Genomic DNA, 20207 nt, shown 5'->3' on the forward strand with positions numbered 1-20207 from the left:
CCGCATGTTTCCCCTTCAAATATGGGCCCTCCCAAAGCTTAGGCACCTCGACTTGTCCGACAATTACCTAACCAGTGAGTTACCTCTTTGTCTCCAAAACCCCACCAAGGGACAATCAAGAAAACCAAACTTGACCGCACTATTGTCCTTTCAAGAAGACTTTGATTCTTCGTATCTATAATTAAGTGCACCGCTGTCCTAGGGCCATTGCGCTCGACCGAAAAAAACATGGAGTTCTACCACACCCTGTGTCTTCTGTTTCCCTTTCTGTACAAATATTGCTCGACCTCCCTTTCACAACAGCACAGTCGTGTCATCCTGTCCAAGGCAATGCCTTACTTCAGTTCAGCAATTCTTTCATAGTCCAAACTGATATGTACCTGTACTGTGATCCAAAGACGACTAGATGGGAGAACGGCCTCGAATGCTGCTTGTGGGACGGCGTCACCTGTGACAATGTAACGGGTAATGTTATCGGCCTCGATCTTTCATTCAGCTGTCTTCAGGGCACCCTCCGTTCTGACAGCTCACTCTTTGGGCTTCGACATCTTCAGAGCCTCAACCTTGGTGTTAACAATTTCCTTACCTCACCCATTTTGCCCGAACTAAGTGTGTTCACTGAACTGAGGCACCTCAATCTCACTGACTCGAACTTTTCAGGTCTAGTTCCTACCGAAATTTCTTACCTTACTAAACTTGTTTTACTTGATCTCTCTGTGAACTTTAATGGTAAAACCACAATTGTCCCTAGTCTTAGGATCGCAAATACGGATTTCAAAGTCCTTGTTCAAAATTTGACAGAGTTGAGGGTACTTAAACTTGATCTAGTAGACATGTCTGCTGTTTCACCTAGTTCCTTCGTGAATCTGTCATCATCCTTGACCGTCTTCAGTGCATCTATGTGCCAATTACGAGGGGAACTTCTACCAAACATTTTCCGCTTTCCAAACCTCCTTGATCTCGATTTGCAAGTCAATGATATCATGGTTTCTTTTCCGAAGTCTAACTGGAGCAAGTCTGTTGAATCCTTAGCCCTCTTGGATACAAGCATCTCAGGCAAAATACCTGATTCAATCAGTGAATTGAAGAATTTAAAAATTCTGGATCTCAGCAACTGCAAATTGATTGGATCGATTCCCTCATCCCTTGCGAATTTAACAGAATTGACCAGGTTGGACCTTTCTTCTAATAATTTTACCGGTGTTTTAGACTTCAGAGTCTTTTCAACACTGAAAAATCTTCAAGTCCTTAGTCTTACAGTAGAGCTAAATCTAGATTACAACAATATGAACTACATATTTCCAGAGCTTGAGACTTTGGCATTGTCTTCCTGCAATTTGACCCAGTTTCCACTTTTTCCGAAATCTTCAAGAAAGCTAAGAAGATTGGATCTCTCCAAAAACAAGATCAGCGGTCGGATACCGAGATGGTTTTGGGATTTGGGGAAAGACACTATTGTCTCTTGATATTTCTAGTAACCTTATTGAGGGAGATATACCACAATTTCCCTGGAAAGAGTTGGTCATTGTTGAACTTAGTGATAACTTATTCCAGGGACAGCTTCCAACTCCACCACTTCCCATATTCATCTTTTGGGCCAGCCAAAACGGCTTCAGTGGAGAGATTCCATCTTCCTTTTGCAAATTAAGCTCCCTTAGATATCTACGCTTGGCTAATAACAATCACTCTGGCTCTATTCCTCATTGTTTGGGAAACTTAACCGAGCTCTCTGAACTAGACTTGGGTGCAAATAAGTTTGAAGGGACATTACTGCAGTCTTTGGACAATTGTTCATCATTGTGGCAGCTAAACGTAAGTTACAACAAAATCAATGATACTTTTCCAAAGTGGTTGCTAGAAGCACCCTCATTGTGGAGTGTCGATCTGCAGTTCAATGAATTCCATGGCCAAATCGATCCTCCAACTGCTCCATTTCTTCCCCCCACCCTTCAGAGTTTTTCCATAGCTAACAATAAATTTGAAGGTCCTCTTCCAATTCCACCACCCTTGACTCTATTCTATTCCATTGCAAACAACAATTTTAGTGGAGAGATTTCGCATTTGATATGCAATGTCACTGAGTTTGTAATGCTTGACTTGTCCAATAATAGTTTGATGGGCACCTTGCCAGAGTGTTTGATGAGCTTTAGCAAAGATCTCTCTGTGCTCAACCTTCGAATGAACATGATTCAGGGTGTGATCCTCGGAAAAATTGCTCGGGACAGCAGCTTAAGGACACTTGACTTCAGTCAGAATCGATTTGAAGGGACATTGCCACGATCCTTACTTCAATGTAAAAGCTTGGAAGTTTTGGATCTCAGCAACAACAGAATGGAGGATACGTTCCCTGATTGGTTGGAAATGCTTCCCAAGCTACAAGTCCTTGTTTTGAGGTCCAACAAGTTCCATGGCTTTGTGAGGAGTCCTAGAGCAGCTCGCCCATTTCCTGAATTGTGCATTTTCGACCTGTCCAACAACAATTTCAGCGGTCCATTACCTATTAGATATATTATGAAGCTCACTGCCATGATGAATCGGGAAAAAGGGCAGGGAAAGCTGCAATACATGGGAGGCTATGGTTATCAAGATTCAGTCATGGTGACCATGAAAGGATTGGAGATACGCCTGGTGAAAATTTTAACTATATTCACAAATATCGACTTATCGAGCAACCATTTTGTTGGGGAGCTTCCCATGGAGATTGGAAGCCTGAAGTCACTCAAAGGGCTAAACATTTCTCACAACAATCTTACAGGCTATATCCCTCTATCTACTAGGAACTTGACTGATCTTGAATGGCTAGACCTCTCTTCGAACCAGTTCATCGGAAGGATTCCTCAAGAACTAGCGAATTTGACATCTCTTGCATTCTTGAACCTCTCGGAGAATCGGCTCATCGGACCTATTCCCCCGGGACCGCAATTCACCACATTCAAGAGCGACTCGTTCGCCGGTAATCCTGGATTATGCGGATTTCCATTGCCGGAGACATGCGAGAGCGGTTCACGGGAAACTCCACCGGAAACCATCCTGCAGGAGAATGATACAGAGCATGGAGGCTGGTTTGAGTGGAGAACCATATTGATGGGTTATGGGTGTGGAACCGTGGCTGGAATTTCTCTGGGATACATCATTATCGATTCCGGGAAACTCGAACGGCTTGCGGGATTGTTTGACGGGAAAGGAGCTAAAATGAGAAGGAAGTCAAAGAGGAATGCTCGGAGATCTTACCAAAGATGAGAGTCTGGACTATTTGTTCTTTGTATTGTGAGATGAAGAATAAATCCGTTGAAACTTTCATAAGACGGATAATATGCTTATTACTTTGGCCTTTTCACTATTCCGAGTGTACTCTCATCTGAAATATTTTTCTTTATGAACAAAATAATCTTTCCAAATTTCGTGACTCGTGCATTTTAAAATTTATTTAATGTTGGAAAAACCTAATGGTCACAAATTATAGAAATAGACACGTGATTTGCGCATAATATAAATGTTTTTTTTAAGTTGTTGACATCTAATTTTGGCGGTCTCGTAGTTTTATTTTTTCGCAAAATGTACTATGTCAAATTTTTTAATTATGCATCTTTTCTTGTTTATTGCAAAATAGAAAAGCAAAAAAAATATATATAAAATGATAAATCAAAAAATCGGATCTGGCCGAGCGACTTGAATCCACGTGGTCCAGCTGGGCCGTTTTCTTTTCTTGCGCAGTCTTTTCTCTTTCCATCAGCCCACTTTCCTTTTTGCACTAGCCCAAATAGGCGCATGACTCTCTTCCCCCCAACTCAACTCACGTGGCCATGTTTCACCCATATTACTTTAGGGGCGAGCATATGTAGGAACCTATCCGTTTTCAGGTTCCAAAATTGAGGAATCTATTCCAACATGGAGGTTACAAGTTCCACTTCCTAAAACCTAGAACCTACAACCTGGATTCTAGATCCTGAAATAATTTTTTGTATTTTTTGGGTATATGTCTTTACACTATCCTACAATATTCTATGGCGTCCAATGATGAGTATATAATCCGATCCAGTGGGTTGGTTTCATATTCTAAATATAACTTGTATGAAACCCGAAACTGTTCATCTCTACTTCCCCTTAGTGGTTGTAGTGTTTACTCTTATTTTACTTAACTAAAAATAAAAAAATAAAATAAAATAAATTAGTAGGTTCCCGGGTATCTTAGAACCGACTATAGAACCACCGACGGGGTAAGTTCCAGGTTTCAGGGTATAATAAGTAGGTTCCACCTGTTTCGAGGGGTAGGTTCCGGGTTTCAAGTAGGAATCTGAACCTGTTCACCATTATATCACTTCACATCACTCTCTCTTTCTCTCTCAACTCAACTCACGTGGCCTCCGGTAGACGACCACTGGCTAGAGAGAGATCAACGACCAACACTCCCTCCCGATGATCTTTCATTCCCCATCATCTTCCATCGACGCCTCATTACCGACGTCTCTTAGCATCCCCGTTGCAGTCCCGAGGTCCCGCTGTCCTCCACCGATTTGTGATCGAGCGATCTATAGTCCCTCATGATCACGGGCGTTCAACGCTGCCAAGCCATCGTGCGGTGCCTGCCAACCAACTACCGTGCCAAGGGTTCTTCCGAAATGATCTGATGATCACCTCGCCGAGAGTCTCAATGTGGCCAGCCGTCGCTGCTTCACGCCCCCGCTGTCCACCTTCCGATCGCAACCGACGGCGCGCTTTGCACTAGGTAGGCCATATCCCATGCTGTTTGCCATCTGGTCTTGCCGTCGTGGGGAGTCACGACATAGATGACGTTGCAAAGTCTGCGTATGTAGAGATCTCGTTGGAACGTTGGGCGAGGAAGATGATGTCAGTTTCTGGGCGGAGTCTATTTGGTCTGAGTATTGGTCTTTTGGGCCGCGTGAGAAAGATAGGCTTACTGGCTTAGTGAGTTTTGGTTGCTAATCTGGGCTTGTCAATTTTGGGCCAGCTTAAAGCTGGCCGGGCCTGGTCTCTATATTTGGGGGGCCTATTGCGGTCCCTCTTGTTGTTTTTTTTTTTTTAAGAATTCGGACTGGGCTCATGTCTCTAGCCCAGTCGGAGCGAGAACCCTGGCCGTGGAGGCCTGGGTTCTGTTCTATCCGGGTCGGGTACGGAAGCTCAACCCCGCCCGCTTTTATCAAGTAAATAATTCTAAAAATTCTCAAAAAAAAAATATCCCAAAATATTCATACAATCCCTGAAAACTAGAAAAATGGCTTTTTTTTTTATTGCCTTTTAAAGCCTAATTTGAAGTTTTTAGGCTCAAGATTGGTGATGATTGTAGATCGATGTCCGGTTCGGTCTGATAAATGTGTATTCGATCCATGTATGGGAATTGTTTTCTTAAAATATCGTCATTATAGATTTGATTTGCATGTGTACATTCCAGTCTAATATTTGGCATATTTTACCTGATTAAGTGTAACATGGCACTATCTTTTGAAAAATTGCATGTTAAACTACTTTCCTAAGAGCTAGGTAAAAGGTTACACGGGTAATTACACAAAATGACAGAAAAATATTATGCATGATCATTTAACACTGATTAGATACCTAGTAGGCTTTAAAATCATATGCAGAATGTGTGGTCACTAATCAACTGTTTGTTTTTTTTTGCATTGTGAGATGAAAAATAAGTCCGTTGAAACTCTCATAAGACAGATGCTATGCTTATTATTTTGGCTTTTTCACTATTTGAGTGTACTCTCATTTGAAATATTTCTTTATGTAAAATATAATCTTTCCAAATTTCACAACCCATGCACTTTCACATTCATTTAATGTTGGAAAAATCGAACGCTCCAAAGCATAGAAATAGGCACGTGATTCGCGCACAATATAAATGTTATCTTAGGCTTTTTGCGAAAAATTCAGTAAATAATTTTCAGAACAGAAGAAGGCAAAATGAAAAGTAGAGTTTGCCATTAATTTATTTTATTTATATATCATTGGATTTATTCATAATAATTTTTCTATCCATAGTTTTTGCAAAACTATTTGTTATGGACTCTTTTCGATTACGGACATAAAATCTACTTTTTACGATCATTCAACCAGAAAAAAAAAAAATTTCACGTGGACAAGCCAATAGAGAGAGAGAGAGAGAGAGAGAGAGAGAGAGAGAGCAATTTCATTACAATTACAACGAGACACAACACAAAGCAAAAGGACACTTTTAGTGCCAAATATTGTGTACGAAGATTACTTTGGTGTCAAAAGTTTCAGCCATTGTATCCCGCTAGTGGCCACCCTCGACCATACCTAGGCGAGGGCCGGCGACCCTGGTCCAGGCCCTTGCTTATGGCTGGCGAGGGTCATTGACCCCTGTCGGGGACTCGGCGACCCCGGTGGCCATGCCCTACCCATTGCCGGCGATGGTGGGGCGATGACGGCGAGGGTTACAGCAACCTTCGCCTCTCGATCTTTTTTTTTTATTTAGTTTTTTGTTAATTTTTTTAGCTTATTTCAATTTATTTTAAATAAAGTTTTTATTTTAAATTTTTATGTAAATTTTATTTTTTTAAAATCTAATTATATTTTTTAAATTTTTTTGCTGAATTTTGAAGTCCACGTGGAACCCATGTGGACTTCATCTTTTTAAAATACCAATTAAAATTCAAAAATTAATTAAAAATGCCACGTATTTTTTTTATTGAAAATTCTCGCTGGGGACACCAAAGTGATTATTTTGTGGCCGACTTGGCACTAAAGTGATCCGATTAAAAATTTTGGCACTAAAGTAATCTCCGTACACAACTTTTGGCACTAAATGTGTTCTTCTCGCCTCAGCACAAGCTCTTGAAAAGGAACAAACAAAACAATCAAACACTTTAGAATGGAAAATACACATTCAGACTTAGAAACATAATAAATATAGCAGCACCCTGCAGCTCCGCTCGGTGTCGAGACAGCGCGACGGCAGATGGCACAATTAAGAGTGCGAACAAGACGACCAGCCGAATGACCGGATCAGAGAGCCCAAGATGCCCTCACGGAAGGAGTTGAATTGCTGGCGGATGGAGAACCGGTTAGCCTTGGCGTTCCCTATGTGGGCCAAGTACACGATGGCCTCCGAGGCTGAAGCTCCCGCCGTCAACGGAGCCAAACATGGCCTGCACCATTTTGCACATTTTCCTAATTTGAGAGCTCCATTGGTTTTATCAGTATGGAGTTGTACATTTCATGCCTAATTCTTTAGGACAACTTATGTCACCAAGGAGGACATACTGCATTTGCATGTTCCTATATCCTTTAAAAGAATTCTTGAATTAGAATCAGGAGTTATGTTAGTTCAGAGCACCACAACTTGTATAGTACAACTACATATATTCTAAGAAAAATGATTCCTCCCGAACACATAATTTAGTGTATCGAAGATGACCAGGACAATTCTGCTGTTTTACGCGGCACTCCTCATGATGTGGAAGATAGAGAGCGGCAGTGAGAGGACGAGGTAGGCACCGACGACAGAATTAGCGACTACAAAAAACTGTTCCATAACTGTTAAAGATGAGGTCAGTCTTACTATTAAAGAGTGTCGCAATCACTTAAATTGCCAATGCAACTCGAACGGAAAAACAAAAAGGAGTTAAAAGCTTACGTGAATGTCGGGAGTTCATCATACTTAGCGCGGAATCTAATGAACCGAGTGAAGAAAGGGAGCGTCTCGTCCATCGTCCCCATGGCTATGGTGCTTTCAAGGGTACAGATGAACGCGACTTTCCTCAGAATAAAATCGAGAACCACCACTCCTTTGTTGACACCGCTCCTCGTGACGGAGGCTCTCGCTACCTCTCTGGCTTCAACTCCTCCCGCCTTCATTTTTTCTCCTCTCCTGTTCTTTTGAAGGACGAAATATGATCGACCGGTGTGTCGGCAGCATTCTAGGTTGGAGAGAACACTTAAAAAGAGCTCAAAGCTTGAAATATGCACGGATACAAGTAGGGCTCGTGGCCACCTCTGTATATATGCCATGAAATGTTGACAAAAGGGTCTGTAGTAGGTTTGGTTAATGATCAAACAACAACTAGAGTCCCCGCGCGATGAAGTGTCTGTATCGATTTCTGCCGAAATTTCCCTTTTACTGGCTTACATCTATTAATGAGCATATGCAATTTCCTTATATGGCTTCTAGATAAAAACACATTCATCCCTGCCCACTTCGACCTATTGTAGGTTGATAATACTTCCAGTATGGAATTAAAATTCAAAAGTCAATATATACTGCAATTGCAGGAAAAAGTATAAAAAAAAGTCCTAAATAAAAGTTATCGATAATTAAATCATCCGGCAGCCGGCGAGGGTTGCCAGCCACCCTCGCCGACCAAACTGTAATTTTCAGAAAAAAGAAGAAGAAATAACGAACTGAATTGGTATCCATGCGAAAAGGTTTAGGATTAAATTTGTCCAATTGAAAGGTTTAGGCATGGAAGCTAGTGCAATCCTTTCTTTAGCCTAAACAATTGCGAATTATTGGTCGATTGGAGCTCCCTTTATCGGCTGGAATGGGAAATACGCCTCCATACATTAAACATCAAATTGGTATACAATCCACGATTTTACATATATCTTTTCAGATATGTCGTCTCTATCGTTCTTGACGTGTATAATTATATTTTTGGTACGTCAATGGCGGAAAATTCCAAATCGATAATAACGAAAACGTTTTGCTTGAATGAAATTCTATAAAAACCAAGGCATCATGCAAAGGTCTTTGGATATTATTTTTTTTTTTTTTTTTGGGTCTTTGGATAATACTTTTAGAGAGTTGCTAGCACGACAGTTTGTGAGTCTTGTCGATTATTTCGACAACACGACCTCTCAATTAATGGTTACTTTATGCAAAACATGTGGTGATGGTATGTGAATTTACAATTGAATTGTATCGTTCCTGACAATACTGTCAAGAAAGTATTTTCCTTAATTTTTTTTTTATCATCATAAGATCAGATCCATAATGCAAAAAAGCGCCACATCTTTCAATTTCAGGGAAGGGGAGAGAAAGAGGACAAAATTTCCCAATAGACCCACCGTTTTACAAGTCGTGGCAGCATTGGCTACCTTAAGGAATTCAAATGATTTGGGCAACCTTAGTGGATCCGACGGTCGAGGTTCGAGGGTTTGTCAACGTAGTTAATCTGCCACGTCAAAGGATTATGTTAAGAAAAAAAAAAAACCCTAAGAAAGAGACAGTGCCGCCATTTGCCGACGAGGAAGCAACCGAACTGGGAACTACTTGGGGACGTGCAATTGGACGCCGACAGAAAAGTTGAAGCACCCAAAATCCCAATGTTTAGATTTTAATTGGGGTTTTCTTATTTTGACTAATCACATGCGCCTAAAGCTCCTAAGTTGGCGTGTGGGCCCTTGTCCCCCTCTCCGCCCGCTTGATGCCACGACAGGAGACAGCTACGTGGCAGCGTCCCATTGGTGGCTGGAGCTGACAAATGAGGGGATTGGTTACCAATTACGATGACTTCTTCCTACGGTCAAGCTCGAAAAGCCCATGCAAATCAAGATGTGAAAGACCGCGTAGTTTCCTTCCGCAGGTCTATTCTTATCTAGTAGTTGTCCATCGATATGATGCACATGCTTCGATCATAAATAATTAAGAGTCTATCGTCATGGCAATCTTGTTTCGAAGAGAGCTTTTGCTTGCACTTCTATCTAAGCGCTCGATCTTTTACGTGACTATCGGATATACGAGACTTGACGCGAACGCACTTTAAATCGATCTTGTCCTTGATAAGATCGCTCTGATTTGTTTGAGATTCGGTTTGGCCGTATCGCTTATTTCTAGAGCTTGGTTTATCCTATGATTAGCCGCATCAATAATTTGATGCAAAATTAGTGAGAGTGGAACATTGGATGCAAGATTTGAAGTTCTGAAATCTAGGTACTTTGACAAAAACATGAGAAAGCAGGGCCTAGATCTGAGGCAAATAGAGACTTTTGGCACATGATTATGTTGAATTATCTTAGCCTAAAATATTTAGGAGAATTAGGTGGGCATGGACCGGTCCACATCAAAAAATATATTATGTGATTTATTTTCATTCGTTGCTTTACGCACTATAGTCTAAATGAGGAAGTGGGATGAGATGCCTACTTAGTTGTTCTGATCAATAGTTGGGCCATACTTATCTTAACCCTAAATTCACGGGCTCAACCATCAATGTCGTTTGCCATCATAAGACCATACAATTCCAGCTGTTCACAAGTGTGATCTTTGGTGTCACCCCCAGAAAAGAAAGCCAAAACCAAACATGTCTTCAGAGGGTGTATGTATGATCTTATGGAGAGATATGTTTTCCGCCACGTTGTCTGCGTAGCAACCACAATAATACTCAATAGTCACGTAAGCATCCACGTCGACATTTCTCTTCTCAACACATCAAACCGTTTCAGCGATTCACCTAGGCAATTTGTCTTCTATCGAATCTCAAGTTGACTTATGTTAGGGTTAACACAACAACCTAGAGGAGGTGAATATATCGTCTAAAAGCTTAAGCAATTTTTTTTTCTTTTTGCAGAATATAACAAGTATAACTTGATAGTTGCAGGAACAAATTAAAAGTACTAAACAAGCTAGTGCTGCTGTCAGGAATATATAGACAATAATAAACATATAGAAAATAATACACCTCAATTTGTAGTAGTTCGATTTTATCTCCAAACCTACGTCCACTTTCCAAGCTAACAGCCTTAAATCAGTTGGAATTCATTAGTAATTCTAAAAAATGTTACATCCCTCAAGTATTGTCTCAATAACACAATAAATCACACTACCAAAACGCAAGTACTGTCATCACACTTGTACAAATACTGTCATCACACTTGTACAAATTTCTTATCACTGAATAACAAGTAATGAAGACTCTACAACGAAGAGAATATCAAACAGACAGTAGCATAGCTTGTGCAAGACATAAATAGACGATAATAACAGCGTAAGCTTTTTCAAATTTCCATCCAATCCCTTCGAGCTGCTATGATAATCTTTATATAGAGGTTCCTCCTCCAATCCAACCATTGGAAACACTTCTCAAGAGTTAAGAGCCTTTGGGAATTGACTGGAGCAATTGCCGAGATTTAGGCCACTTCGCTCCTATCGGCAAAAGTAAGGTTTTCCAGAAATAGTCTGCTGATAATGTTATGTCAACTATTCATTTTGACTTTTGACCAAAACCATCAACTTTGCTTTGACTCAACTCTACTTCTCCTGCAATGGTTTCCGACCTTTTTACCGGCTATATCTTCAGTTAAACGGCCATCCTTGAGATGGAAGGATGATCGGCACCTTCTAGGAGTTGTTCTTGTCAACTGTCAGTCGGTGTTGTTCATCGCATTCATTCCAGAATGACTTGCGATATATATGATCTAATGGTCTTCCTGAGCATATCAATATCCAAATGCTTTACTTTGATGGTCACCTGATCTTGGTACCTCCATGTCCTTACGAACCTCTCGTCGTATCAGACTCGGTCTCCTCTTGTCAAGGTCCTCATGCTTGTGAACATTTTCGCTGGACTTTGCGGTGACCAGCAATATTACAACGGTCTTCCTGAAATGATCACATCTTCGTCGTAATGAACATCCGCATTAATCAAGTAGATATCAAGCCAAGGGAAATTTTGGAATCATTCAAATGTCATAGGGAGTTTTCCCAACAACTTCTTCAACGACATCTTGCGCTTGAGGGGATGTAGGAGATATTTTGGATACTGCACTTGATTTTCCATATCTCTTGTGAGGTTGCATATATCCAGGAGACTTTCCGTATCTCGCTTTGATCGCATCTCACGGTCTCATTTCTTTGTACTGAACTAAAGGGGTGGAGTCGGCTAGGCACTCGAGAACTAACTCACAATAAGACTGCGAAAGGAGCGGGGGAAACTTCTTTCCCCGACTCCATTCCAAACAAACACGCCCGATGAAGCAACGTGAAAGACCGGCGGCACGTAATCTCATGAATGAACCCGTAATCGGACATAACACATGGGCGAAAAGAATTCCGTCCTGAGAGACCTGCGAACTATCAACTGCGTCTTGTCCTTCCCAGTTTTACTTGTTCGTCGTTGGCCGGAGCGTCGACAGAGCTAAACAATCCGACGCCGGTTCAAGCCACGGGGACGGTTGAGCTCGCTGATCTCGGGCGGGCCAAGGGTCTTACCTGAGCCCGTAGTTCTGGCCCCAAACAAGTTGATTTAGCCCTATACGTGAGGGTACAGATTTGGTCCAAGCCCTAAGACCCAAATGGCTTGCGAGAACCGTGAGAAGGACGGAGAAAAGGAAAGCCGAATGGATGAAAAAGCCGAAGCCGGAAAGGCCATGGACTTCGTGAACGATAGGATTGTCGAGGAGATTCCAATCGTAACTCTGAACCACAAAAAAAAGGTTCCCTCCATAGTGATATGGAATTTTCGCATCTGCAACTTAAGTTGTGTATTAAACTTTGTGCATGCTGTTTTGGAGAAGTCAACAGAGGCAGTTTACCTAGGACAGTTCCAATAAGATGGGAGTGCAGGAAAAGTCATCAAAAATTTTATTTTTTTAATAACTTTTCTGTCTTTTTTTTTCCCCTTTTTTTGAGGGTTTGGTCTGGCAAACTCATGTAGGCCGAAATCCTAAAAAAATAAAAAAAAATAGAAAAAAAATTACTAAGAAAATAAAAATAATCTAAAAATTCAAAAATATTAAGTTTTATTAAAAAATTATCACGTCAGCGCCGGCAAGTCAATGGACTGAATTGGCATAGTTGCAAAAGATTTAGGACTCAATCGATAAAAAAAAAATTTAGTACTTGAATCGACATAATTATAATAGATTTTATGACTTTTTTGGTAATTCTCCTTGAGAGTGCATGGTGAATGTAACTGGTTTGACATTTGAGCACTGCGTGTTCGTAGTACAAGGATCTTTTGCTTTCTAAGTTGAATGCTTGTTAGTCAAAAAGAGAAGAAAGGGCTGGACGGTTGGTCCATGACCTTTTCCCTTACGATGGGTTGGAAATTTTTGGGGTCGAACATCACCCAATTAAAGTGTCATAAAGACCACGACTTCTGTAGCGCGTACTGATCCAAAACTCAACAGAGATGAAGCCCCAGAAGACCTTGACGTCAAAGCTATGCCTGTTTTTCACTCTCCAAGCAAGCTAGGTACGCAACTGACTCTTTATCCATGCGAGGAGGTGATTTTGGATTAGCTCCTGGGACCTCGGGTCGTGATGGATGTGTACAAGCTCCATCCTTATATGCATGCTGGTTGAATTTCTTTATTTTTTTGGCCAGTATGCTGGTGTAAATTCTAATCGAATCATAAAACTGCGAAATTTAAAGGTTGCATGAGTAGAAAATTTTGCTTGTCGGAAAATCATTACCATAAGTTTTAAAAATCAAACACTTAAAATTACATCCGCCATTTTCCTCACTTGAAAATCCATTGTGGCATTGTTTTAGCATTAAATCATCCCACGTGAAGGGATTTCCAGCAAAAAATTTATCGGTGTAACTTAAGTGAGATGCTTTTAAAACTTATGAAAAAATTATGCTATTGTTAGTGTCCTTATCCCTTCCAATTTTATCGAGCAAGGGATGGTCGGGAAGCCATGAGATTCTAGCGATGTCACGACATTTAAGTTGAATGCTTGTCAGTTAAAAAAAGAAAAAGGCTGGACAGTTGGTCCATGACGATGGGTTGGAAATTTTTAGGGCCGAACATCGCCCAATTAAAGTGTCATAAAGACCATGACTTCCCATGAATCACTGTAGCGCGTGCGGTGCTGATCCAAAACGCAACACAGATGAAGCCCGGGAAGACCTTGACTTCTCGATGGACGTGCACAAAGTTCCATTCATTCATGCATGCTGGTTTAAGGTTTCATTTGTTTCGTGAAAGATACGACGAGGGAGTCATTTTTCAAGAAAATGACGATATTCTTCGGTGTTTGGCTGAAACTTAAAAAATTATTTGGAAAATATTTTACGCCGTTTAGTATGAAAAGTCTAATTTGATCTTCTGCGTCATCATTCGGTCGAAAATTATTCATGGTCCACAGCTCCCGTTTTCGAAGAAAATGACGATATTCTCCGGTGTTTGGCAGAAACTTGAAAAATGATCTGGAAAATATTTTATGCTGTTTGGTATGAAAAGTCCAATTTGATTTTCCGCGTTGTCATTTGGTCGAAAATTATCCACGGTCCACGGCCGAGGCCATCATCGATAATTTTTTGTAACTAAAAATAATATCTGAATTTTTCAATAATGTTTTATGTATTTTTTTTTAATTTTTTTCTTTTCTCTCTACCTTTGCTGGTCCGGACACATGTGAGGCGTTGGGGAGGTGGAGCCTCACCCGAGGCCAGCAACCATAAGAAGAAGAAGAAAGAAAATAAGAAATAAGAAAACGAATAAATGGAAAAATTAAAAAAAATTCCGATTTTTTTAAATAGTTAAAAAGAAAACAAATGTGAAGAGTGGAGGGAAGAAAGTTCCCACTTTTGAAGGTGTATTTTCCATGAGTGAAAAATATTTTCCTTGACTATCTTATTTTTCATGAACCAAACGCCGGACAATCTATTTTTTATGAAACAAACGGGGCCATTTCTTTTTTGGCCAATCGAATCATAAAACTAGCAAATTTAGAGATTGCATGAGTATAATATTTCGTTTGTCGGAAAATTACTTCCATAACTTTTAAAAACTAAGCAGCTAAATTTACATCGGCGATTTTCAACATCAACATCGGCATCAACATCACCTTTATCCCAAACTAGTTGGGGTCGACGGTCGATGAACTCAAAAATTTAAAAAAAAATAAAAGCAAGACCGATTGAGGGAAAAGAAATAATTACATCGGCGATTTTCCTCACTTGAAAATCCATCGTGGCATTAATTTAATTTTAAATCATTCTACGTGGCTCATCGGAAAGGGCTTAAGTACACTCCAAGTGCCATAAGTTGTGTACGGCGCTCACTTTAGTGCCAAAACTTTCAAATCGATCACTTTAGTGCTAAGTTTTTGTAACTTCGATTACTTAAGTACCAACTTCTTCTAAAACGATCACTTTAGTGCCAAAGCTAACATGACTTGCCGAAAATTCGACACGTGGTATTTTTTTTTATTAATATTTGAGATGACGTGGCTGGTGAATTTGACACTAAAGTGATCGTTTTTAAAAGAAGTTGGCACTTAAGTGATCGAAGTTACCAAAACTTAGCACTAAAGTGATCGTTTTGAAAGGTTTGGCACTGAAGTGATCGAAATTACAAATACTTAGCACTAAAGTGATCGATTTGAAAGTTTTGGCACTAAAGTGAGCGCCGTACACAACTTATGGCACATGGGGTGTACTTAAGCCCATCGGAAAGTAATGTCACTTAGGAGTCTCCAGCACGAAAATTATCGATGTAACTTAAGTGATTTGCTTTCAATAATTATGACAATTAGATGTTCACTTAAAAAGCAATTGCATAAAGTGAGGGCAATATGAAAAATTATGATATTGTTAGTGTCCTTATCCCTTCCAATTTTATCGAGCAATTGGTGGTTAAAAGCCATGAGATTCGAGAGATGTCACGACATCTCACTCGAGATTTTATCTGCAGCCATCGCTAGTTTTATTTTGTATGGTGTCCCAATGAACTTGAAATATAACTTCTTTCAAGTTAGTTAGAGCAGCTCGTGGGACATAAGAGCTAATTTTGTTTGCATTGAGCAATCAAACAGGTTATTAGCTCATGGGAAATAAGGGTACTTGCTATCACAACTCTGAAATCGTGGTCACGTAGTCCGGGAAAAGTACACTAGAAGTGCCATAACTTTTGTACGGCGTTCACTTGAGTGCCATAACTTTCAAAATGTTCATTTAAGTGCAATAACTTTCAAAAATTGTTCACTTGAGTGCTATGTTGACGTGGATACCGGAAAAGCCGACGTGGCAGCTGGAAAGCTGACGTGGCACGCCAGAAAGCCGACGTGGCTCGTCGAAAAGATGACGTGGCACGCTGGAAAAGTTACTGTAGCACTCAAGTGAACAATTTTGTCAAATGTAGCATTCAAGTGAACGATTTTTGAAGGTTATGGCACTTAAGTGAACGTTTTGAAAGTTATGGCACTCCAGTGAACGTCGTACACAAGTTATGACACTTTTAATGTACTTTTCCCCACGTAGTTCAAAATAAGTTGTTAGCTTTTTCCAATGATTTTTTTTACAATATAAAGTATTCAGGCCATTCGACTCAAACAAATGTCACGAACGCATACAATTCGAGCGAGATCATTTCGAATATAAGACGTTATGATGGAGGCCGTCGAATTTAAATTAAGTGTTTAGCCATTGAGCCGATAATCCAATGTTTTGAAACAAAGTGATTTGATTAAGACGAAATCTACGACCAAATTAGGTTATATCCGAACAAACATTCTTGATATTAGATGTGAAGTCCATTAGGATTAGGCCACCTCGATGGAGACCAAAGTGAAGTAGACATGGGTTCCACAGCAAGATTCAAACGCAGGAAAGTGTTGTCGCCGGAGGCTGAGGCGAACGATCATTCTCGTGCAGACGGTTCATGCAATGCAAGTGTGAATTGGATCCGCACTAAAAACCATAGGGCCCCAACGCCTGGTGTCTTGTACGGGGAGAGACCTTGGTGATGGTCATACGAGAGTTTAAAATTAGTCGATTGAAGACTTCCAAGTCGTTATGGGGAATTGCTCTCCGCAAAAGTTATTTCTTTTTGGATTGCCCTTCTCTCTATATATAATGACAGCAAACTCAGGCTTTCCCCTTCCCAAGCAAAAGAAGAGATCATCTCTCTCTCTCTCTCCCTCTCTCTCTGTATAAAGCATGAAGATATTCCATTGGATTCGCTTTAATCCTGTAAGCGAAACTGGTGGCCAGCTGATGACCGCAGCAGCCACATGGATGGTTATTGCGGTAGCTCTCTCCCACAACTTCCATGCCCTCGCCACCGGAACAGAGGTAGATGTTCTTCTTCGCGGCGGATGGTGGCCTCACCACGTTACGAGCAACACTTCCTTGTCGGAATGCGAGTGGCGCGGCATTTCGTGCGACCACTCTGGTAGTGTCGCCGAAATAAACTTGCCACTAGGATGCTGCTACGGCTGCTTGGTTGGAATTAATTTGACCAGCATGGATTTCTCTCTGCTCCCGAATCTCGCCTTTCTGGGGCTATCTTATAACTGCTTCTGCAGTATCATTCCCCTCCAAATATGTGCACTCCCAAAGCTCAGGCACCTCAACTTGTCCCACAATTACCTAACTGGTGAGTTACCTATTTGTCTCCGAAACCTCACCATGCTAGAAGCCATTGATATTCAGAGTAATAATATCAGTAGTCGCATCCCTCCTGAATTGGCAAATCTGAAGAAGCTATGGTACCTAGATCTCAGTTTCAATTTGCTTCTTGGCCCTATCCCTCCGACTCTTGGTCTCTTGTCTAATTTGATGCATCTCGATTTGGGGGGAAACCTTTTGAATGGCTCAATTCCCATGGAAATAGGGAAGTTGACAAACTTAGCATATTTGAGCATGGAAGGTAATGAATTCAATGGATCTATCCCGTCAACAATAGGTAATTTGAAGAGCCTGATTGAGTTGAAGCTGAGCTCAAACTCCTTCACTGGCCCTATTCCTTAGGAAATATGGAAGTTGACAAACTTAGCATATCCGAGCATGGAAGATAATGAATTCAATGGATCTATCCCATCAGCAATAGGTAATTTGAAGAGCTTGATTGAGTTGAGGCTGCGCTCAAACTCCTTCAGCGGCCCTATTCCTCTGGAAATAGGGAAGTTGACAAACTTAGCATAACTAAGCATGGAAGGTAACGAATTCAATGGATCTATCCCGTCAGCAATAGGTAATTTGAAGAGCCTGATTGAGTTGAGGCTGCGCTCAAACTCCTTCATTGGCCCTATTCCTCGGGAAATATGGAAGTTGACAAACTTAGCACATCTGAGCATGGAAGGTAACGAATTCAATGGATCTATCCCGTTGGCAATAGGTAATTTGAAGAGCTTGATTGAGTTGAGGCTGCGCTCAAACTCCTTCACCGGTCCTATTCCTCCGGAAATATGGAAGTTGACAAACCTAGCATATCCGAGCATGGAAGGTAACGAATTCAGTGGATCTATCCCGTCAGCAATAGTTAATTTGAAGAGCCTAATTGAGTTGAGGCTGGGCTTAAACTTCTTCACTGGTACTATTCCTCTGGAAATATGGAAGTTGACAAACTTAGCATATCTGAGTATGGAAGGTAACAAATTCGGTGGATCTATCCCATCAGCAATAGGTAATTTGAAGAGCCTGATTGAGTTGAGGCTGCGCTCAAACTCCTTTAGTGGCCCTATTCCTTCATCTCTAGCACATTTAACTAGCTTGAGGGTTCTAGATTTTGGTAGCAATGAATTTGACAGTGCTATTCCATCAAAATTAGGAAATTTGAAGAGTCTCACTCATCTCAATTTGAGCTCTAACTACTTCTCCGAAAAAATCTCTCATGAACTTTGGAGTTTGGTCATGTTAAACTATCTTGATCTTCATAATAATTCTCTTCACTGTTCAATTCCCAATTTTAAAAAGCTTTTCAGCTTAGAGTACATTGATTTGTCGTGCAATCATCTCACGGGGAAAATTCCAATTAATCTGTTCAATGTCCGTGAAAGAGATTTCCACGGCAATGAAGGTTTGGGAGGGACTGATGGTTCTAGAAGAACGTCAACGGTTACGCTAATGGTGGAATTGATACCGCTGATGGCTATACCAGTCATTTCCTTTTTGGTTCTTGCTTATGGGTTCATATTTCAATGTAGAGGGAAGAGCATGCAATCAGAGACAATAGAAAAAAATGGAGATTTTTTGTCAATCTGGAATTATGATGGGAGAATTGCATATGAAGACATAATCAATGCTACAGAAGGTTTTGACATTAAATATTACATTGGGACCGGCGGTTACGGTAGTGTCTATAGAGCACAATTGCCCAATGGGAAAATCGTGGCATTGAAGAAACTTCACCGTCTTGAAGCAGAGGACCCACCCATCATTTGACGAGAGCTTCCAGAATGAAGTGAAACACTTAACTGAAGTACGACATAGAAGCATAATTAAGCTCCATGGTTTTTGCTTACACAGGCGAAGCATGTTCTTGGTTTATGAATACATGGAAAGGGGGAGTCTATTTTGTGCTTTGAGAGATGAAGTTGAAGCGGTGGAGCTAGACTGGTCTAAAAGACTCAATATTGTTTGGGATATGGCACATGCCTTGTCTTACCTGCATCACGATTGCGCTCGACCAATTATTCATCGAGACATATCTAGCAACAACATTTTGCTCGACAACAAAATCCAGGCTTTCCTATCAGATTTCGGCACGGCAAGACTCCTAGAACCTAATTTCTCATCGAATCTCACTGCAAATATCGCAGGCACTCGTGGATATATAGCACCGGGTGATCAACAATCCTCCATGCCTTTCTAGAATGTTATAACTAGAGGTACAAAGCTAGAACGGTACACTTTACCTGCCATGTGGTAAACAACACCGTTGATGCTCTATCATGCTTACGAAATTCACCGTTCGATAGTGCAAGATATAATTGAGAACTTGGTTTCGAGCCTCTCATAATTCTTCAACTTTTTGTTCTGTTTTTCAGAGCTCACTTACACTTTGGTCATCAATGAGAAGTGTGACGTATATAGCTTTGGAGTGGTAGCAATGGAAACAATCATGGGTGAGCATCCGGCCGATATCATCTTGATATTGTCGACGCTCTTTAGAGAAGATATTATGCTACATCAAATATTAGACCCGCGCTTGCCAATCCCAAGAGAGAATTCTACTGCAAGAAGTATCGTTCTAGTAGTTTCTCTAGCGCTCGCTTGCTTAAGTAGCGATCCAAAGTCTCGACCCACGATGAAACAAGTTTCGGAAACTTTTCGAGCTCCAAAACTAGCGTTGCCCAAGCCCTTCCATTCCATCTCGCTTGCGCAGCTCCAAAAAAATAATCAAGGAGTATGGTGGGAAGGTGGATCAAGAGAAGCATCGTCAAGTCTACAAGAAGAGCAAGGACCATGAAGTACTTGCCTCAATACAAGCAGTAAGTTTCCATGGAATGAAGAGTTGATTGATAAAATGATGATGTAAATTGGTGAACGCGA

General features: G+C 40.8%; 2 protein-coding genes and 2 pseudogenes across 2 annotated transcripts in view; 3 read left to right on the forward strand and 1 right to left on the reverse strand.

The window, feature by feature from the left end:
* Window positions 1-374: 374 nt before the first annotated feature.
* On the forward strand, window positions 375-1466 carry LOC125312943 (receptor-like protein Cf-9). Its single transcript, XM_048273038.1, has one exon. The coding sequence runs from the start codon at window positions 375-377 to the stop codon at window positions 1464-1466; it is 1092 nt and encodes a 363-aa protein (XP_048128995.1).
* A 631-nt stretch (window positions 1467-2097) lies between these two features.
* Window positions 2098-20207, forward strand: part of LOC125312773 (receptor like protein 22-like) — a 64659-nt gene continuing 46549 nt past the window's right edge. The window contains exons 1-2 of the mRNA XM_048272185.1: window positions 2098-3242; window positions 4817-4821. Of these exons, the coding sequence (XP_048128142.1) occupies window positions 2116-3240 (1125 nt within the window). The 5' untranslated portion in view covers window positions 2098-2115 and the 3' untranslated portion in view covers window positions 3241-3242; window positions 4817-4821. The remainder of the gene's footprint in view (window positions 3243-4816; window positions 4822-20207) is intronic.
* Window positions 6814-7842, reverse strand: LOC115730714 (annotated as a pseudogene).
* Window positions 16872-20124, forward strand: LOC125312944 (annotated as a pseudogene).

Source organism: Rhodamnia argentea, chromosome 11 (genome assembly GCF_020921035.1).
Source record: "Rhodamnia argentea isolate NSW1041297 chromosome 11, ASM2092103v1, whole genome shotgun sequence".
Taxonomy (NCBI): Eukaryota; Viridiplantae; Streptophyta; class Magnoliopsida; order Myrtales; family Myrtaceae; genus Rhodamnia; species Rhodamnia argentea.

Excerpts from the sequence above, each read along its gene's own strand:
- LOC125312943 (XM_048273038.1), top strand. The coding sequence starts at position 375 with ATGTACCTGTACTGTGATCCAAAGACGACTAGATGGGAGAACGGCCTC.